We start from the raw sequence: 22430 nt of genomic DNA, 5'->3' as shown, positions 1-22430 counted from the left end.
CCCCACCCCCCAAGTGAGAAATACATTGGGCAGGATTTGGTGCAAGTCCTGACAAATGTGGACCTGGCACCTTGTACTTTGAGGAGGTGGGGAGCAAGGAGGTGAGTGTTGTGTCCATGTGCTCCTCTGCCACTGCCAAACAAAGAAGGAAGTCCCTCAAGGGACCTGGGTTTTGGGTCATCATAGGCTTGGAGGAAGGACTTGACCTTAGAACTCTCCCTGGGAAGGGGGTCTCGTAGCTGCACTTGTCCTTGTTGCCCTGGGAAAGTTGTTCAGTTTCAGGATGGTGAATTCAGGCACCATTCTGAGGTATAGAGAATACCTCAGAATGGAGAATAATTGCCAATAGAGACCACATTCATGATTGCCTCTATCCTCAAAAACTGAAGTGACCTGGTGGTTTTGATATCCATGCCCCTTGGCCACCTGGAAACTTTCAAAATCACCACAGCACTCCATTCCACCATAGAGATATCAGTTGTTAACAGCCTTCTTTAAAGTGTTCTTATAGAAATGACCAGGAGATCCCCTTACTTTCTCTCATTGGCCACAGCTGCTGTGAAACTCCTCTGAAGTGCTTTGATGGTCAGTTCCACTGGGGTACCCTTTTAACATTGAAAGGTTAGCACTTGGTGTCTGCATCCTTTGAAGTGGTTGATTGACAGGTATGGATTACTTACTCACTGGCAAAGAGCCTCGTTTTTTTCCCTTCCCTGTTGAATGCATCTCCTATGCTTTGTAAATATTGCATTTTAAAAGAAGGAAGCTGAACCTCATAAAACATCCAACCTATCAATCAAAGGTTGATGTTTCCCCTTGTGGGAGAGTCAAGGACCAGAGAGCATAATTTCAGAGTAAGGGGCCATCCACTAGTATAAAGATGAGTAGAGTAATTGTAGATTGGTGTTTATAAAATTGTAAAATGCTAGGGAAAAAGCACTGCATGGTCCCTTTAAAAAGTGGTGCTTTTTCTATGCTTAGAAAGTTAAAAAAAATGCAAGTGCAAACAGAGTGCCCAAAATGAAACATTTGTATCAAAAGGCCAAGCAGCAGTGTTACCAAGGCAACTGGCTTTCAGGCTTTTGAATTTCTTTGAATTCAGCCAATCAATTTGAATTAGGCAATTAGATTCCAAGAATATTAAATTTAAATCTGGTGGTTTTGGCAACTTAAGATCAATCCTATTGTGGAGGATATTGATATGTCATCACTGATGTAAAAGAGGGAAGGCAATGGGACAAAAGCTGAGAGCAAGTGCCACCCACCAGAGTAACAGCTCTTAGTTCAACTCTCAGCACCAGAGAAAGATAGAGAGCTGGCTCTCATAACTTCATGGATGTCTTAAAGAGAAAGCACCATCTCAGTAGTGAAGCCACCAAAGAAGAGAGAAATACCAGCCAGAAGAATCACCAGAGAAGGCTCAGAACATTCCGGAAGATGCCAAACCTGGTTATAATTGTGCGTGACTAAATTTTATTTTGTTAATGAGTGGAAATTATATTTATCTGAACAGCATTCCATTAGAATCATGTTTTATTTAGTTGTTAATAGTTTAGTTAACTTGTTCACTGTTAGATAAATCGTTACTTGTTTATTTTAAAAAGAGTCAGGGATTTATTTTGATTTAACCACTGAAAACTGCTGAAGAGCAAATCGTACCACTTCACACTTACTTGTTAGAGATTATCAGACAACGTACTCCTCTTTGAATGGTTAGGTGTTAGGGGTTCTACTTCTGCTTTATGACATCCATTAAGTCAGAAATGAGTAGGAATTTCATCTCTCTGAGGGTAGTGAATCTGAGGAATTCTTTGCTGTGCAGAGCTTTAGAGGCTGGGTCATTGAGTATGTTCAAGGCTGAGATAGACAGATTTTTAATCAATAAGGGAGTCAAGTGTTATAGGAAAGTGGAGTTAAGGATTATATGAGATCAGTCATGTACTCATTGAATTGCTGAGCAGACTTGATGGGACGAGTGGCCGACTTCTGCTCCTAAGTCTTATCAAAGTCTCTGCAGCAAAAGGTACAGCATAAAAAAGACATACTTAATCCAAAGAAGAAAAACATAAAGGAAGCTCTGCTGGGAAGAATTTTTTGTGACAGAAAGTACATGGCATGTAGTGTTGCAGATGTGGAGTAGCTACGAAGCAGCCTGGTGTGCAGGCTTTTCTGGACGTGCCGCTATTGGTGCATTGCCAGATTGGAGAGTCTGGCACTACACAGAACAGCAGCTCAGGATGATCATCTTTGCATCATTAAATTAACAGACCAGTATATGCAGAAAAGATCTGCCATCTGTTACATGCTGCCAGTTCCAAACACACCTGTGTGCCCTGTCTGCCTAGACGCTCCTGAGTTCAATGTCCAAGGTTTCGGAGAACTATTGAGAAGAGGCAGGTTTTGTACTGGACTTGATCTGGCAGCATGTGGGTGGAGGGATTGTTCAGCTTATCCAACTGCGACAATGACATAGCATAGTGGCAGAAGGTTAGATGTAGAATCACCATCTAGTCCTTATGATTTCTTCATTGTAACACCAGTAGTCCTGCAAGTAGCTGTATGGCAATATGGTGTGGGCTATATTTTAAGACAGCTGACACATAAGGCTATGAAGAAGCCTGCAAAGGCAAGGTACAATGTACAATACAAGTCACAAGTTTCCACATGTTACAAGTGGCTGCTCAAGGACTACCCTCCTACTTTTCCTTTAGGTTTAATCTTCTGAGCAACTTTTTCTGGCAATTTTCTCACATATTTTCCTTGAATTGACTGTTACTGTTCAAGCACATGATTTAACCAAATGGTCTTCATTTGTGAATGTAGACAGCAACACAGTGAGTATTTCTGGCTATTCAAATAGCATTACAACCAAGTTTGTTCTTGTCCTCACCAGATATCCACCACAGAAAATGTTTCAGCGACACTGTGTTACTGTCTCACAGGACAGAGATCAGAAGATGTGGGCATTCTGGTTAATTTTCCTACCTTAGCCCACAGAAGCCAAGAACAATTGTATTGTCCCCAGTTACCCAGTCTCAGCTCAGAGAATAGCCGTAGGGGAGTTCATCACATCAATAAATTATCAAACCAGCATATGCATAAAAGATCTGCCATTTTGCTACATGCTGCCAGTTCCAGATACACCTGACTAGTGGCCCTGTGAATGCAGGATCATGTGCCTCTAGGACCTGTTATCTGGAGAATGTTATTTCCTATGCCATTAATTATACTATGATTTGATTTAACTGGTACAAATCACTACTTTATCCTGTAAGTGGCATCAAGGAGCTACTGGACATCAGAGGTTCTGACATTAACCAGGATGATTGTCAATTTCCTGGCCTTGAGTACTAAACATATTGTATCCATCAGTTTTTGTCAAATAACTAAAAGAGACCACCATTTAGACAGTAGGTACTCCATCCTTTCAGGGGGGGAAGCCAGATAGAAACATCGAAACCCTACAGTACAGAAAGAGGCCACTCCGCCCATCGAGACTGTACCGACCACAATCGCACCCAAGTACACAACTCTGGTGCGGCCGCACTTGGAGTACTGTGTGCAGTTCTGGTCCCCACATTACAGGAAGGATGTGGAGGCTTTGGAGAGGGTGCAGAGGAGGTTTACCAGGATGTTGCCTGGTATGGAGGGGAGGTCCTATGAGGAGAGACTGAGGGATTTGGGGTTGTTTTCGCTGGAAAGGAGGCGGCTAAGAGGGGATCTTATTGAAACATATAAGATGATTAGAGGTTTAGATAGGGTGGACAGTGATAGCCTTTTTCCTCGGATGGAGAAAGCTAGCATGAGGGGGCATGGCTTTAAATTAAGGGGGGGTAGTTATAGGACGGATGTCAGGGGTGGGTTCTTTACCCAGAGGGTGGTGAGGGATTGGAATGCCCTGCCTGCTGCGGTTGTAAATGCGCCTAGTTTGGGGGCGTTTAAGAGATCCGTGGATAGGTTTATGGACAAAAAGGGATTGGTTTAGGTTAGTGGGTCATTGTTTTTTAACTGGTCGGCGCAACATCGTGGGCCGAAGGGCCTGTTCTGCGCTGTAATGTTCTACGTTCTAAGTCCTACCCCCTTTATCCCTATATATTTTACCCACTCATCCCTCTAACCTACACATCTCAGGACACTAAGGAACAATTTTAGCATGACCAATCAACCTATTCTGCACACCTTTGGACTGTGGGAGGAAACTGGAGCACCTGGAGGAAACCCATGCAGACACGAGGAGAATGTGCAAACTCCACACAGACAGTGACCCAAGCCAGGAATCGAACCCGGGTCCCTGGAGCTGTGAAGCAGCAGTGCTAAATACTGTGTTACCATGCCACAGATAAAGAGGATTGATGCTTAAAATTAGAGCAAGATCATTCAGGAGTGATATCAGAAAACACTTCACATCAAGTGAAATCTGAAACTCTTTCCCCTAATGAGCTGTTGAGATTGAGGATCAATTGAAAATTTCAAAACTGAAATTGAGAGACTTTTGTTAAGCAATTAAGGATTACCAAGGTAGGCAAATGGAGTTGAGATGCTGCCATAACTTATTTGAATGGATGAACAGTCAAGGTACTGAATGGCCTACTCCTGTTCCTATCTCAACTAGGAAAAACAAATTCAACCCTTCTAACTCGCCAATCACAAGGCTGTGAATGATTTTAAAAGTTGAGCCCAGTATCACCATTTTTCTGTATATCATACACATCCTACGTTGGCAACTTAGCCAATCTGCCACAAGGTCCATAAACTGGAACGGAACATGGTTTTCTATTCATTCCTGGATTTTGAACATCACTTATAAGGCCAGAATTTGTTGCCTATTGGATTGACCTTGAAAACGTGATGGTTAGTCATCTCTTGAACTGCTGCAAGACAGTACAGCGAAAGATACTTCAACAGTATTAGTGGGTGTTTTGATACAATTGAGTAGCTTGCTAAGCCATTTCAGAAGGCAATTAAGAGACAGCAACAAGGCTATGAGTCAGGAGTTGCACATAAGTCACTCTGGTTAGGCAAAGCCACTTTCCTTCCCTAAGGAATACAAGTGAAAAAAAATGTATAGTTTTATAATCACCATTACTGGTGTTAGCTTTTTACTTCAGATTTATTTTATCAATTGAACTTAAATTCCTCAACCATCATGGTGGGATTTGAACTCAAATCTTCAGATTATTTTGTCCGGATCTCCAGAAACACAACCCCTATGCTTCCTGACCTTAAGTTACAAAGTTGCAAGGCAATGATATCAGCAAAGGTAGAAAAAGACTCTTTGAACTGAAACTTCATATATTAGAAAACCATCTTAGAATCCCCTTCTGAGAGTAGCAGGCACATTTATACACAAAGATGAAATTCAAGGTGTTCATTGAATTGTTAATTTCTGCAGCCATCATCTTATTGTGAGTTTTATAATACCAGTCACTTTATTAACCAAAAGAGTTGTTAATCAACATCCATCAGCAAGAACACATTAATAAGCTGTGGCAAAGACACTGCACAATAATGAATGGTGAAGGCATTAAAATACAATCATATTTGGAGCTAATACTGCAATTTTGATGCCCCACAGAGATATCAGTGTTGCATCTCCTGTCTCTAAACTGAGAGCAGATGGAGGATTTCTCTGCTTTGCCAGAACAGGTAGAACGAATTTCCCAATGTGGGTTAATGCACAGTGGCCTGGAAATGCTCATCCACTTTGTGTTGAATCAGCAAATTTAGTACTGGAGGAGGAGCTGCCAGCAAAGTGAGGAGAAATAGAATAAGACAGCAGTTTGCACTCCCAGTAGCAATCTAAAACCTGTGCAAGTGAGTGCCTCCATCTGTATGCACATGCAACTGCATGTCAGCTGAGCACATACTGATTTAGACGTCCGTATCGTTATATCACCTGGCATCACTTGTGATTGTGCATTGTGAATCAATGAATGTAGCCGATGAGAAAACATACAAAATATTTGATGAAGTTCCTTAGATGATTATTGCCTCTGAAACTTAGCCAACTTGATCAAAAAGAAGCTGGTCCATTTCACATCCCTCAGATTTTCATTGCACTATGTGGAAAGTAGCAGCAAAGTTCTGCAGGATCCGTTTAAAAATTACTACAGAACTGGTGGCTTCTGGTAAGCTTGAAACATTTATTAATCAAGCAAGCAAAGTGCCCAAGTGAGCAGTGCAAGTCAATGAATAGCATCTCAACCAATTAAGCAACTAGACCGAGAAATGGCAGATTGATGTTAAGTACATGTATAAATGCACAGTGGAATATGAAGCACAGATGTGTCCGTGATACAAGTCATGATCTGAATCCTTTCAGCGAATAGCCAAAATTCGTTATAACTCTTGCTTCAGAAACAATGGAGGATAATGATCTGGACATGATTTCTGACTATTCAACTGTATTTATCCATTTATACATTCGTGTACCAATAGCTATAGTGCAGGTGAAGCCAGAGAAGCAAGGAAGTTTGGACATCTTGCCAATGAAAGGACGAAAATTCATTAGAAAGATCTGAGAAAAGGAATGATGATTTGGACGGCACAGTGTTTAGCATTGGAGCCTCAGAGCACCAGGGACTCAGATTTGATTCCGGCCTAGGTGACTGTCTATGTGGAGTTTGCATGTTCTCCCCATGTCTATGTGGTGCTCCAGTTTCCTCCCACATCCAAAGATGTGCAGGCTATGTAGATGTAGCTATAGTCAATGTGTGGGGTTACAGAGATAGGATGGGAGGATGTATTGGAGCGGGGCGGGGGGGGGGGGTGGTGGTGGTGGTGGGGGGGGGGGTGGGGACGCGGGGCAGTGGGGATGGGGGACACAGAATTTAAGTCTGAAAGACTTGGATAATGTTTGGTACAGAGATTATTAAAGTTGATGTTCACTAATCATGCAATTGCCATGAATCTGTCTTATGCTGAAGTGACACCCAAAACTATCACATTGGCCAAAACAGAAGATATGATATTGTGCCTGAGCTAGCATTCAGTATCAAACAAGCAAACCCTTACATGTAACTTCCAGCCAAAACAAAGCATCCAACATGCCAGATTATACGAAGAAAAAAACCTAGCATTTATATGATGTGTTTCACAATCTTAGAAAATTACAAGAGCTTTTCAGCCAATAAAGTACTTTTGAAGTGTAAGCCCTGTTATCATGTGGGAAACATATAGTACCTGACATTCTGCCTAATACTGGTGTTAAATTGTGACTTACCACTTTAAGCTGTTGAATCCCACTGACTTGTCGGACTACTTGATCCAGCTCCTGTTCAATCCTCCCAGCCCAGTATTGAATCCTAAGAAAATAGAAAGTTGTAACAACTGGGAATCTCATTATGCAAAGCACTACAATCTGCCAATCCTTCAGTGCTTCAAGGGAAAGGTGGTGATTGTTCATGTTTTAGTGTCTTTATTCCAAAATCATACTCAAACTCTACAAACTACCAAACTCCAACATCATAATTAGTCCCACATTATGGCCACTTATGATAGTGGCTAAATGATCAATACAAGCCAGTACTGCACACAAAAATTTAAGTCTACTCACTACCATACTCAGAAGGCACCAAACACCAGAGTCTGGCGGCTAGGGAGGGTACAGGCTCAATGGTTTAAACAGAGTTTTCAAGTCATCCAAACTAAGCAGCCAGAGGTTGGGGGTTGCTGGGATTTGTGCAGGGATATGGTAAGCTGGGAGTGGAGTGTGATGTGAGATTGAGGGGTAAGGAAGGGTGAGGTTGGAGGGGTTGAGAGGAAGGAGATTGGAGAGGGTGGGGAGCTGGGATGTTGGAAGATCGAGGTTAGTGTGAGAAGGCAAGGGGTGGGAGAGGGAAATTGGAGAAGGTGGAGAGGGAAATTGGAGAAGGTGGGGAACAGGGAGATTGGAAGATGGGGAGGAGTGTGAGATGGAAGAGGGTTGGAAGGGGGGATTGATCATGCACTTAGACAGAATAAAGTTTTCTTTTAGTCCTGCAGCATGGTGGCATGGTGGTTAGCACTGCTGCCTCACAGCACCAAGGACCCAGGTTCAATTCCTGGCTTGGGTCACTGTCTGTGTGCAATCTGCATGTACTCTCAGTGTCTGGGTGGGTTTCCTCTGGGTGCTCCAAAGAAAACCCACAGTCCAAAGATGTGCCAATTAGTTTGATTAGCCATGCTAAATTCTACCTCAGTGTATGCAAACAGAAGCTGCAGTGTGATGACTAGGGGATTTTTGCAGTAACTTCATTGCAGTGTTAATGTAAGCCTACTTGTGACAGTAATAAATAAACTTTACTACAAAATAGAAAAGATTTTGTGCAGTTTATCAGAGTTGAAAGTATTGAATCTTTCCCCAAATATAAACTTTCAGTTGTCCTGTCCATATGGTGCAATATGCAGAATATGTTAATGAGGGCTGAGACAGTCACTAAAATCAGTGTTATCATCTGCACAGTGTTATAAATAACTAATTTGATATTTTCCTGTCAAATTAACAATTTTGCACAAGCGGTTAAAGTAAAATATGGACCCTCTGTTTATTTAATAGTCAGTGGGATCACTTGTATGGCGCACAAGAACTAGCACTGCATTATATCATTGCTACTATTAACATTAATGACCCAGCATATATATCAGATGATATTTGGACTTCCACTTGCTGCTTCCAACAATGGATGTTATCATTTTACTGGGACCTTTCTGTGGTTGTTTGGTGAGTTGAGTGATGATAAATCCAAGTGAAAAAACATCATCCATGATTGAAAGCGAGGGTTAAAGTGGAGTAGGTGGAGGGGTGAGGTAAGTGGTGGAGAATAAGGGGCCCAGAAACAGCAGTAGCACTAGGGTCCATGATTTCCTTCTATGGCCCTGTAGGAACAAGTAATAAACACCATAGAACCTAGCGGCACAGTGGTTAGCACTGCTGCTCCACAGTGCCAGGGACCTGAGATTGCTTCCTGGCTTGGGTCACTATCTGTGTGGAGTTTGCACTTTTTCCTTGTGTCTGCAAAGATTTCCTCCTGGTACTCCAGTTTCCTCCCACAGTCCAAAGATGTGCAGGTTAGGTGCATTAACCGTGCTAAATTCTCCCTCAGTGTACCCAAACTGGCAATGGAGTGTGACGACTAGGGGATTTTTCACAGTAACTTCATTGCAGTGTCTATGTAAGCCTACTTGTGACTAATAAATAAACTTTAAACTTTTAAACTTATCCAGCTGCAGGTTAGTAAGAGCCAAGATATAGAAATCCCCGATAGAGGCAACAATGCTGCCATTGGAATTTAAATACATAAAACACATAGCATAAGACCATCCAACTTAACTCATCTTTGTCCCCAATTATCCTCCATTCGAGTCTCCTCCCTTCTTTCTCATTAAACTATCAGCAGAACACTATGTTGCCTTCTCTTTCATGTGCTCATCTAGATTCCCCTGAAATGCATCGATAATATTCACCTCAACTCCTCCCTGTAAGGATGAGTTCCACTAAACACGGTCCTAATTTGAAAGGTATCTATCGAATCACTGCTGTGTCCCTCAGCCTTGAGACTCTGTTCATCCTTTTCTGATGGGTATAACCTCAGTTTTGGTATCATGTTTGCAATATTTTTGTCAGTGCCTCTAATCCTATCACTCTAGGAATAAACCTGAGCCTAGTTTTCTTTCTTCATGGCCTGATTGAGCTGTGCCACGACTTCCAGCAATTTTTGTATTTGTACTCTTAGATTTCTCTGCTCTTTATTTCTCAAATAATGTTTGACCTCTTTATTTCTATTATCAAATTATAATTCCCACATTTACCCAAGCTGAAATGAATTTGTCAATTACATCCTCATTCTGGTAGTTTATTAACATCTTTTCTGCATGCCTCCTGAGGTTTGATTATCCCCTCAATTTGGTGTCATTCACACATTTAGAATTTGTGTTTTTGATTCCAAAGACAATCCTTAATATAAATTTTAGATTATTGGTCTCAGCATTGATTCTTGTGGAACACCATTTCCCTTCTTCTGCTAATCTGAATAGCTACCTCTATCCCTGGTCTCTGCTTTCAGTCTTGCTGTCAGCTAGCTATCCATCTGTTTGCTCTATGTTCCCTGATTGCACATGCTCTGACCCTCTTCATTAGTCTATTAAATGGTATCTTATCAAAGACCTTTTGGAAATCTAAATACATTACATCTACCACATCAGATTTGAGCAAACTAAGGCCTGTGGGAGTTTCTAATCTGGCCCACAGCTTTCCGGAAAAAGCATGCAACCAGACCGATTAATTGAATGATTGACACTGATGAATATCTATGTGAGGCGTTAATGTTCCTAGCGCTGGCAGATTAGCATAGGAGACATAGTGAAAATAACATTTCTATGGAGGGTATGAAGTGCTTTAAGGCCAAGGGAAGTAGTTCCAGATAAGTTGGAATTGGCCAATGATCGGAGACCAGAGACTGGTTTTACTTTGGGAGTACCTGCAGTTGCCATGTTAAATGGAGAAGCAGTGAGTGCAACACAAGGTAAATGTGCATTCTTAGATTATTGCAGTTTTGTATTTTGGTTTTGTAAGTATATAGGTTGGAATTTTCCCCTCAAAATTTTGAGAGTTAAATGGGCGAGAAAATGGGAAGTTTTGTACCCCTGGACATTGCAGGACTCTCGACCCCACCCTGGATCTTGCTGGGATCTCAGCCCCTCCACCAGACATCGCCGGCCTCTCAGCATTCCCCGGACATTGCCAGCTTCTCATCCCTCCCCTAGGCATTCCTGCTTGCAGAGTTAACCCCATCAGCACCCCTGCAGAGTAGCTCTTGCTTCCCCCTCTATTGAAACCAAGCAGCCCCTACATTGTCCTCCCTGAAATTGACTAAACAGGTACGTGACTCGGTCGAACTGCCTGTAGCACAAGGGAGAGATCTCTATAAGCTGTAACGATGAAGGGTGAGCTGGTGGGGGTGGTGGAGCGGCAGCAGCTGCCAGACTTCATGGCAGCTATTGTGTGAACCTGGATGTGCTGAGTACCTCCTTTGCCGTCCTGCCCTGCTGCTGGACCCTCACTAGCACCGCCTGTCCTCAACCTCTGGCTCCTCCTCGATCTCCTCCTCCACGTCCCCCTGTGCCACTCCTCATCCTCCCACTCCTGCTCCTCTTTCTCCTCCAGGAAGTCTCCTAGCTGCTGCCCCAGGTTGTGGAGCACACAGCAGACCACAATGATGTGGGAGATCCTCATGGGGCTGGACTGATGGGCATCAGAATCAGATCTTCAGGAACTTGTTGCACTGTTCGATGACAGACTGGGTGGCAGCATGGGCCTCACTGTAACGAGTCTCCACTTTGGTCTCTGGCCTCCACACTGGTGTCATCAGCCAAGTCCTCCAACACTCGTGGCCATGGCCCGATGTGCCTCCAGAATGTCAGCAACATCCTCAGCTGTAACCTGCTGTGACACTGCCGTGGCCCGCTGTGTCTCCAGGATGACCTGCAGCCTGTCACCCATGGGGGTAATTTCCTGACACAGGCTTTCCCTTGCGGATGTCACCCTTGCAATGTTGGCCTGGGTACCAGGCTGTGCCTTGTCTCCCACGAGCCATCCCAGGAGCCTGGCTGATTCTCAAACAGCACCGGAATGTCCGAACTCCAGAGCATGTAGCTGTCATGCACGCTCCCAGGTGGCGTGAACACACATTCATGATGTTCATCCTGTGATCACGCACAACCTGCATATTCAAGAAGTTTACGTAATTGCCAGCCTGGGCATACTGGCTATCCATGGCCTGGCAGATGCGCTTGGACATAGATAGCTGCGATATACCACAGATTTTTTTTAAGTTTATTTATTAATGTTACAAGTAGGCTTACATTCACACTTCAATGAAGTTACTGTGAAAATACCCTAGGCACTACAGGCACCTGTTTGGGTACACTGAGGGAGAATTTAACATCGCCAATGTGTCTAATCAGCAAGTCTTTCAGACTGTGGGACGAAACTGGAGAATGCAGAGCAAACCCACGGAGACACAGAGAGAATGTACAGACTCTACACAGGCAATGATCCAAGGCTGGAAATGAACCTGGGTTCCTGGCACTGTGAAACAGCAGTGCTAAGCACTGTGCCACCATGCCGCCCCACTGGATGCCTAGAAGGACCTAGTAGCGACAAAGTTGAGGGCTGCCGTGAGAGGGTGTCCTCCTCAAGGTTCCAAGTCCACAAGGACCTCACACAGGTGCTGTACTGTCTCCTGACTTAGCCAGAGTCTGGGGCGACATGCAGCTTGTGTCATTCCTTTGAAGGACCTGCAGCTCCTGTAGACTCTGGGTCTCTGCCCCCTCCTTCCCCTGGCCCCCCAGCGGGAGGATGCGCTGCCATGTTCCGGCCCTGACCAGGAGCCCATTTGTCCTCCTGCTGCGGCATCTGGCCCTGGCTGGCCCTTGCAATGGCTGGACAACCCTCTCCTCCTCCTTCTCTTCCTCAGTGGCTGCTACAATGATGGCCATCTCAGTCAGACAGGGAGGGTCAGCTTCCTGACTATCACAAGGTGAGCTTCCATTGAAGGCAACGCTGTTGAGTCCATGCAGTGTCAGAAGACATGTTAACACCTGCAGATCCTTGATTCAGGCAGCAGCTGCCAGACCTGCTGCCTCTTACTGTTTGTGGAGCCTGGGATGCAAGATCTGCAGTCAGCTGCGGTGCCTGTCCAGGAGACAGATTGCAGGACAAACAGGTTGATATACATGTGGTTGGTGGTGGACCTCATATAACACTCCTCCAGGGTCTTGCTGAAGGCAGGGCAATGCACCCACCATAAGCCTGAACCCCTAAACCGACAAGGGCTCTCCCAAACCCCAGCGCCCCTGCAAACCCTCCACCTCACTCAGCAACTTTGCAGCGCCTGGGTATCCCCACCCCACACTCTGGGACTGCCGCTCAATGGAACTACTTACCTTCTTGCTCCCTTTCACTATTGCTGCCCCTAGCCCAGACTTTTACAGACCAGCTGTAAATGATGCTGGTGCAACATCACATCGGAGAGAGGGAGTGGTATGGGGGGAGAGAATTAGATATAGCCCTAGGGGCTACAGGAATCAAGGGATATGGGGGGAAGGGGGGAATCAGGATATTGAATTCGAAGGTTAGCCACGATTAAATTGAATGGTGGAGCAGGCTCAAAGGGCCACTCCTGCTTCTAGTTTCTATGTTTCTAAATGTTTCTATGCTGAACTTGCTAATGATATGGTAACCTATTTAAATGCATGTTAATTGACATTGCGCCCAGTCTGGACAAGATGCATATCGCGCTGGGAAAAAACTGGCTGAGAGAACCACAGATGGCCTGACGCCATGCACATTTCATGTTTCACTGCTTCTGTGACTATTTACTACTTGATCAGCACAACAGGGCAGAAAAATCACACCGCACACATTGTGATTTAAAATCTTCAACTTAATTTTCACTTAGGCTTTGATAAACTTTATGAAAAATCAACTCTTATAATCGTTTCCCAAATTTTCTCATTCCCTCAATGAAGCTGCTGCTTCTTGCTGCAAACTCGTGCCATGCATTCCTGGTAGTTCAAGATCCGAACCTGGGACCATAATGTTTGTATTGGCATCATAATGCACTGAAGAATGTCTTTACTACAAGAATGGTTATGTATCTATAACTTATCAAAAATCTTGCATTTGTATCCTCATCCTGTCTTCTTTTCCAATTTTTACATTGTAAATTCTGAAAGCCACATTTATAATTGCACAAGGGAAGTGAAACTTCAGTTAACTAGAGAGGTGCAAAAAGCTGGGGTAGTTCTTGGGAGCAAAGGAAGGGTGGATTTAATGGAGACATTCAAAATCATGAAAGATTTTGATTAAGGGAACAAGGCGGAATTGTTTCAGGTGGCAGTAATCTCTGCAACCAGAGAACACAGATTTAAGGCAATTGATAAAAAAAAAGAGGTAGCAGATTTGTATATCCCGCAAACAACTTGATCTATAGTTCTGCTGAACAAGAAATTGAAATATCAAAGCATAAATGGAGCTACCTGTAGAGAGTCCCAAAATGTACATGAGTGAAGGTCTTCACAATCTTAGTTTAATGTTTTGAGATGGACATCTCAGCAATTAGTTGGTATTATTCTTCCGAAAATTGGAGTTGAAAAATCATCTTTTGCTACTGCCAGAAGTGCAGTTATAATTTGGATTTTTAGAAGAGGGATGATGATATAATAGAAAACGAAGAGTGTGTCATTTTAGGTTAGGGTTTTGTGTTTTGAGGAAATTGAAAATTAGGAATATGTTCCTGAACAGGTGTGGAACAGTTTATATATGCATTTGGCAGGAATGCTTTAAAATGTGCTTTGAGATTATTAAATCCCAGCTGTAAGAATGAGAGGATACAGATCACTGTACTCCTCACAAGGTGTGATAGCTGCCTGTGAGATGTCTTTTGTCTTTCTAAACTTTTCTTTACTGTTCTTTTCTTGGTGGTTCTTGCAAACCACAAACTAGATCACAGTAAAGCAGCATTTATATTGACAAGAGAAAAGCAAAATACTGTGGATACTAGAAATAAGAAATAAAAATAGAAAATGCTGGAAATACTCAGCAAGTCAGGCAGTATTTGTGGAGAGAGGAAAAGGACAGTGACAGATTTTGGTACCATTTTAAAGGCGCAGCAATAGTGAAGGGGAGCAAGAAGGTAAGTAGTTCACATTAAGCCAAAAGAATGTGAAGAAGAGGATGCATTTAGTTTTGTTATTGTATGCAATAAGTCATTATGATGGTATAATTATCATGATAATAAATCTTTCATATTTATTGAACCAAAATGTATCTTTATCTCCAGTGTTCACTTCTGGAGTATTTATGGTCAGCCCTCCCCATATAATTTCCATAGCCAGATGTGGTCCTCAAGCCATAAGGTTTTTCCATCTGTCTGCTACATTATGATTGTACACTCTGTATACTTTATTCAAGTAATTCAACTCCTCCTTTGAAATCCGTGCAAACGATTCATTAGTGTATTTTTGATTTCTAGTTGTTTTTCTATTTTCTCAGAGTCATAAATTCGTAGAGGTTTACAGCATGGAAGCAGGCCTTTCGGCCCAATTTGTCCATTCTGCCATTTTTTTAAAACCCCCAAGCCAATCCCAATTGCCAGCATTTGACCAATATCCCTCCATACCCATCGTACCCATGTAACTATCTAAATGCTTTTTAAAAGGCAAAATTGTACCCGCCTCTACTACTACCTCTACCAGCTTGTTCCAGACGCTCACCACCTTCTGTGTGAAAAAATTGCCCCTCTGGACTCTTCTGTATCTCTCCCCTCTCACCTTAAACCTATGCCCTCTACTTTTAGACTCCCCTACCTTTGGGAAAATATATTGACTATCTAGCTGATCTGTGCCCTCATTATTTTATAGACCTCTTTCAGATCACCCCTCAGCCTCCTACACTACAGAGAACACAGTCCCAGTCTATCCAGTCGCTCCTTAAACTCAATCCATCAAGTCCAAATAGCATCCTAGTAAATCTTTTCTGCACTCTTTCTAGTTTAATAATATTCTTTCTATAATAGGGTGACCGGAATTGCAAACAGTATTCCAAGTGTGGCATTACCAATGTCTTGTACAACTTCAACAAGACATTCCAACTACTGTATTCAATGTTCTGATCAATGAAACCAAACATGCCGAACGCCTTCTTCACCACTCTGTCCACCTTGACTTCACTTTCAAGGAGCTATGAACATGTACCTGTAGATCTCTTTGTTCTATAACTCTCCCCAACGTCCTACCCTGGTTCAATCTATCAAAATGCATCATCTTGCATTTGTCTAAATTAAACTCCATCTGCCATTCGTCAGCCCACTGTCCCAATTCACCAAGATCCCATTGCCATTGCAGATAACTTTCTTCACTGTCCACTATGCCACCAATCTTAGTGTCACCTGCAAACTTACTAACCATGCCTCCTATATTCTCAACGAAATCATTAATATAAATGACAAATAACAGTGGACCTGGCACTGATCCCTGAGCCACACCACTTGTCACAGGCCTCTAGTTTGAAAAACAACTCTTTACAACCACCCTCTAGATTCTATCAAGAAGCCAATTTTGTGTTAATTTAGATACGTCACCCTGGATCCCGTGAGATTTAACTTTATACAACAACCTACCATGCGGTACCTTGCCAAAGGCCTTGCCAAAATCCATGTCGACAACATCAACTGCACTGCCCTCGTCTATCTTCTTGGTTACCCCTTCAAAAAATTCAATCAAATTCGCGAGTCATGATTTTCCATGCTGACTGTCCCTAATCAGTCCTTGCACTTCTAAATGCCTAGATCCTGCCTCTCAAAATACCTTCTAACAATTTACCCAGCACAGATGTGAGGCTCACTGGCCTGTAGTTCCCAGGCTTTTCCCTGCAGCCCTTTTTAAACAAAGGCACATTTGCCACTCTCCAATCTTCAGGCACCTCACCCATGACTATCAATGATTCAAATATCTCGCCTAGGGGACCTGCAATTTCCTCCCTAGTCTCCCACAATGTCCTAGGAAACACTTCATCAGGTCTGGGGGATTTATTGATCTTGATGCGCTTTAAGACTTCCAGCACCTCCTTCTCTGTAATATGTACGCTCCTCAAGACATGACTATTTCCCCAGTTTCCCTAACATCCATGCTTTTCTTAACAGTAAATACTGATGAGAAATATTCTTTTAGGATCTCACCCATCTCTTGTGGATCCCCACATTGATGACCTTGTTGAACCTTAGGAGGCCCTACTCTCTCCCTTGTTACTCTTTTGCTGTATATGTATTTGTAGAAGCTCTTTGGATTCTCCTTTGCCTTATCTGGCAAAACAATCTCATGTCCCCTTTTTGCTCTCCTGATTTCTCTCTTAACTCTGCTCCTACATCCCCATACTCTTCAAGGGAATTCACTTGATCCCAGCTGCCAATGCATGTCATGTGCCTCTTTCTTCTTCCTGACCAGGACCTCAATATCCTGAGTCATCCAGGGTTCCCTACTTCTTCACCCTAAGAGGAATATGTTTACCCTGAACCCTGGTTAACACACTTTTGAAAGCATGCCACTTATCAGACGTCCCTTTGCCTTCCCACAGACTCCCCAATTAACTTTTGAAAGTTCCTGCCAGATACTGTCAAAATTGGCCTTGCCCCAATTTAGAATTTTAACTTTTGGGCCAGACCTATCATTCTCCATAGCTATCTTAAAACCAATACAATTTTGGTCACTGGTCCCAAAGTGATCCCTCACTGACACTTTTGTCACTTGCCCTTCCTTATGTCCCAAGAGGAGGTCAAATTTTGCCCCCTCTCTAGCCGGGCCATTCACATTCTGAATGAGAAATTCCTCCTGAATACACTCAACAAATTTCTCTCCATTCAATCCTCTAATACTATGGCTGTCCCAGTCAATGTTGGGAAAGTTAAAATCTCCGACTATTACCACCCTATTTTTCTTGGAGCTATCTGTAATCTCCTTACATATTTGCTCCTCAATTTCCCATCGACTATTTGGGGGCCTCTCGTACAACCCTATCAAAGTGATTTCCCCCTTCTAATTTCTCAGTTCTACCCATATAAGCTCAGTGGTTGAACCTTTGGTAAGAATTCCAATATCTTTCTAGCTGTGACTTTAAGATGAATGGTCTAAACATCTCTGGGTAGATTCTATTTTTCTTCTCAATATTATTATGTTAATAAACTAAAATTACACACTTGATGAAAACAAAGGTCCAGTCAACTTCCAGCTGCTAATCCAGCCAGTATCAAACTTCTCAGACAACAAAGCAGTTCCTTCTCAAGTACAAGTCTTGGACAACATTCAGGCTTAGACTGACAAGTAGCAAGCAACATTCGCACCACATGTGCCAGGCAATGACCATTTCCAATAAGAGAGACTCTAACCATCTCCCCTTAGCATTCATCAACATGCCATTACCATCACAGAATTCCTCTCAACAACCTGGGACTCACCATTGACCAGAGACTTATGTGGACCAGCATTATAAATACTGTGGCCTCATCAGCAGTAAGAAGTCTCACAACACCAGGTTAACGTCCAACAGGTTTATTTGGTAGCAACTTTTATGCCAGTCCAACACTGGCATCTCCACATCTCAACAGCAGGACAGAGGCTGAGAATTTTGCAGCAAGTAACTCATCTCCTGCTTCCCCAAAGCCTGTCCACTATTTATAAGTGACAAGTCAGGAGTGTGATGGAATGTTCTCCATTTGCCTGGATGAGTGCAGCTCCAACAACACTCAAGAAGCACAACATCGTCCAGAACCACACAGGCTGTTGACACACTGATAACAACTGACCAACAACACCCACATTCCATGAGCAAACAAAAACATCTATATAGCATGCTCTCTTGAAGGCCTGTACAGAACAATGTGAAAAAGGTTCCCAGACTCTGTGATATGTTTGCTACAACAGATCTCTCCTAAACTCATCTGCTTTCTCAACTATCAATGATGCCCCAGCACAGTGCAAAACTGCCTGAATCAAGAATGGGATTATTGAGTGTATCAATGTATTAATTCTGTTTCAATCTGCTAATGTCAAGCAAATCGTCCCAAAGTCAAATCAATTCTGAAATATTTTTCCTTGGAGAAAAAGGAATGGGCAATCACAAACTGATAAAAAACTGAAGAACCCTTACCGGACAGAAAATGCAAAAAGTGATTGATTGCATGGCAGCATTATGCAAAACAAAAAGACATGAAGGCATTTTCCCATCTACCTGCTTCAGTGCTACATATCTTATGCATGTAAATTTAACACGAGCTAGATAAAGCTCTGACTCTGTAGGTGGTTAAACCTTGGTCAAAGAGGTCAGATTTGAATGAGTGCCTTAAAGGATGAAAGAGAAATAGACAGTCATAGAAGTGGACAGCCACAGGGTATATGCTATGTCCCTCCCTAACAGTCAACCCACAGAAAGTAACTGGCCCAGATGGAGTACACAGACGAACACTCAGACTTATGTAGACTAGCTGGCAGGGGTATTCACAGTCATCTTTAACCTCTCTTTAAACCAGTCTGAGCCCCAACCTGCTTCAAGATGACAACCATTAATCCAGTACCAAAGAAAAGCCAGGTAACGCGCCAACGACTGTTGTCTGGTGGCTCTGATATTCATCATTATGAAGTGCTTCAAAAGGTTAGTCATGGCACAAATCAATTCCTGACTCCCAGACTGCCTGGATCCACGACAGTTGCTGTTTAACATCACTGCTGTTTAAGAAGGGAGGGAGGCAGCAGAAAGGAAATTATAGGCCAGTTAGCCTGACTTCTGTCGTTGGCAAGATTTTAGAATCCATTATTAAAGATGAGATCGCAGAGTACTTGGAAGTGCACAATGAAGTAGGACTGAGTCAGCACAGCTTTGTCAAGAGGAGGTCATGTCTGACAAGTCTGTTAGTGTTCTTTGAGGAGGTAACAAGGAAGTTAGATAAAGGAGAAACAGTGGACGTGATTTATTTAGATTTCCAGAAGGCCTTTGACAAGGTGCTGCATAGGAGACTGTTAAATAAGTTATGAGCCTATGGTGTTGAGAGTAAGATCCTGGCATGGATAGAGGATTGCTTGAGTGGCAGAAGGCAGAGAGTGGTCTTTTTCAGGATTCTCTTAAGGTTAATGTGGATTAAGGTGTAGCCAAACAGGCCATCTAAAATGGCATTTTGTAAAGCACTCTGGGACAACTGGGCAAGAAACTAAACTGACAGGCTGCAGTTTAAAGACAGACAAACAGGCTGCAACCCTGATGAGTGAATACACAGGATATGGGCCACCTCCAGGATGAAAGAGACTTTCTGGTCACACTGGGTTGTGTGCCAGACATAGGGGCACCGTGAATCCTTATTTAGGAGGAAGGTATGTGACCTATGTGCCTACAACACCTACAGGCATGGCCGCTGGGGACACACCCAGAGATCGGTGTGGTAGCACCTGATTGGACTCTTATCGATCAGGGTGATCAAGTCCTGATCGATTGATTGGCAATGGCCCAAAAAAAGGGCGTGAAACCAAACGGGGTATAAAGGATGCTGCACAACCAGGAATCTCCCTCTCTCTGACCCCACGAACGAGCTACAATGACGGAGAGCCACCACACCTGACAAGGAAGGAAAGAAAGAAGATCAGAGCCAGAGTGCCACACCAGACCAAAGGACCAGACTACGCAGACAACTACCAAGACCAGTGCAGAGATAAAGGCCAATATCTGTTTGGGTACTTGTCAGTCACGCAAAGTAAAGTCATGGTCTTGTATTGTACTTGAATTCTAGTATTTTCTGTAAGATAACTTATTGTTGGTCGGGTGGGTGATTATTGATTGTGTGGGTTTAAATAAATATTGTTTGTTCTAATAAGACGTCTACTCAAAGTTATTTGTCCACCGTATAAGGGTTAAAACAGACTGATTTTACAACAAAGGTTAAGGTTCTTCAGGATTCTCTTAAGGTTAACGTGCAGGTTCAGTCAGCAATTAGGGAGGCAAATGCAATGTTAGCATTCATGTCAAGAGGGCTAGAATACAAGAGTACGGATGTATTTCTGAGGCTGTATAAGGCTCTAGTCAAAACCCATTTGGAGTATTGGGAACAGTTTTGGGCCCCATATCTAAGGAAGGATGTGCTGGCCTTGGAAAGGGTCCAGAGGAGGTTCACAAGAATGATCTCTGGAATGAAGAGCTTGTCATTATGAGGAATAGCTGAGAACTCTGGGTTTGTACTCGTTGGAGTTTAGAAGGGTTGGGGGGAGGATCTTGCTAAAATTTACAGGATACTGCAAGGCCTGGATAAAGTGGATGTGGAGAGGATGTTTCTACTAGTAGGAAAAACTAGAACCAGAGAACACAACCTTAGGCTAAAGGGACGATCCTTTAAAACAGAGATGAGAAGGAATTTCTTCAGCCAGGGAGTGATCGATCTGTGGGACTCTTTGCCACAGAAGGCTTTGGAGGCCAGGCCATTGAGTGTCTTTAAGACAGAGATAGATAGGTTCTTGATTAATAAGGGGATCAGCGATTATGGGGAAAAGGCAGGAGAATGGGGATGAGAAAAATATCAGCCATGATTGAATGGCGGAGCAGACTCAATGGGCCAAGTGGCCTAATTCTGCTCCTATGCCTTATGGTCTTATCGTTCACCTCTCACTGCATCAGGTCCACAGTAGATGCCATTTCCCTGGCCCTACAATCAACCCTGGAACACCAGATAACAAAGACACCTCTGTCAAATTTCTATACATAGGCTATAGCTCAGCCTTTAAAACCATTATTCCTCCGAGACTCACCTTCAAATTTCGTGGCCTGAGGCTCAGCTCCTCCCTCTGCAACTGGATCCTAGACTTCCTAACCCACAGATCACAGTCATTAAGGAAAGGAAACAACACCTCCTCCATAATCATCCTCAACACTGGTGCTCCGCAAAGCCGTATTCTCAGCCCCCTATTATATTCCTTATACACCTCTGACTGTATGGCCAAATTCCCTTCCAATTCAATTTTCAAGTTTGCTGATGACACCACCATTGTGGTTAGGATCTCAAACAATGACAAGATACAAGAGAATCTGGTAAACTAGTGTGATGACAATAATCTCTCCCTCAACGTCAACAAAACAAAGGAGATTGTTATCGACTTCAGAAAGCGTAGTGGAGGGCATGCCCCTGTCTACATCAATGGGGATGAAGTAGAAATGGTTGACATGTTCAAGTTTTTAGGTATCCAGATCACCAGCAACCTGTCTGGTCCCTCCATGCGGACGCTATATTTAAAAAAGCCCACCAATGTCTCCATTTGATCAGGAGACTAAGGAAATTTGGCATGTCCACTACAACTTTCACCAACTTTTACAGCATTTTTTCTGGTTGTATCAGAGCTTGGTGTGGCTCCTGCTCTGTCCAAGACCACAATAAATGACAAAGGGTTGTGAACGAAGTCTCGTCCATCACTCAAATCAGCCTCCCATCCACTGGCATTCTCAACACTTCCCGCTGCCTCGGAAAACCAGCCAGCATAATCAATGACCCCACACACCCTGGATGTACTCCCGTCCATCTTCTTCTATTGGGAAAAAGATACAAAAGTCTGAGTCATGTACCAACTGACTCAAAAACAGTTTCAGCCCTGGGGCCATCAGACTTTTCTCTGTCCCTCTTTAACTGTATGAGTGCAAAAAGAGGCAATGTAGTGACCTTCCACACACAAGTAAATAAATTACCTCTTTGAGGTTCCTTTTATCTCAAATTTGCAGTGCAGTTATTAATAGCAAATTGATAACAAAGCTGAGGGGCTGGGAAATATGCCACCACTTAAAAGGGGAGAGGGAAATCAAAAACATCTTTCTGCTTATGGACAGGAAGAGGAGAAATCAGGGCTGTTTGCATTAATTTCCCGCCTGCCCA

General features: G+C 43.2%; 1 protein-coding gene across 1 annotated transcript in view; it reads right to left on the bottom strand.

Annotated features, from left to right (window-relative positions):
- cacna2d2a (calcium channel, voltage-dependent, alpha 2/delta subunit 2a) overlaps window positions 1–11212 on the bottom strand; it is an 855812-nt gene extending 844600 nt beyond the window's left edge. Inside the window, exons 1-2 of the mRNA XM_080186111.1 lie at window positions 10965–11212; window positions 7223–7304 (exon numbers count right to left, since the gene is read on the bottom strand). Of these exons, the coding sequence (XP_080042237.1) occupies window positions 7223–7304; window positions 10965–11212 (330 nt within the window). The remainder of the gene's footprint in view (window positions 1–7222; window positions 7305–10964) is intronic.
- Window positions 11213–22430: the final 11218 nt, after the last annotated feature.

This window comes from Carcharhinus amblyrhynchos, chromosome 3 (genome assembly GCF_965287045.1).
Source record: "Carcharhinus amblyrhynchos chromosome 3, sCarAmb.v2.hapA, whole genome shotgun sequence".
Classification (NCBI taxonomy): Eukaryota; Metazoa; Chordata; class Chondrichthyes; order Carcharhiniformes; family Carcharhinidae; genus Carcharhinus; species Carcharhinus amblyrhynchos.
The sequence above is the reverse complement of the archived record's forward strand: the minus strand, read 5'-3'. Positions and strand labels throughout refer to the sequence as shown.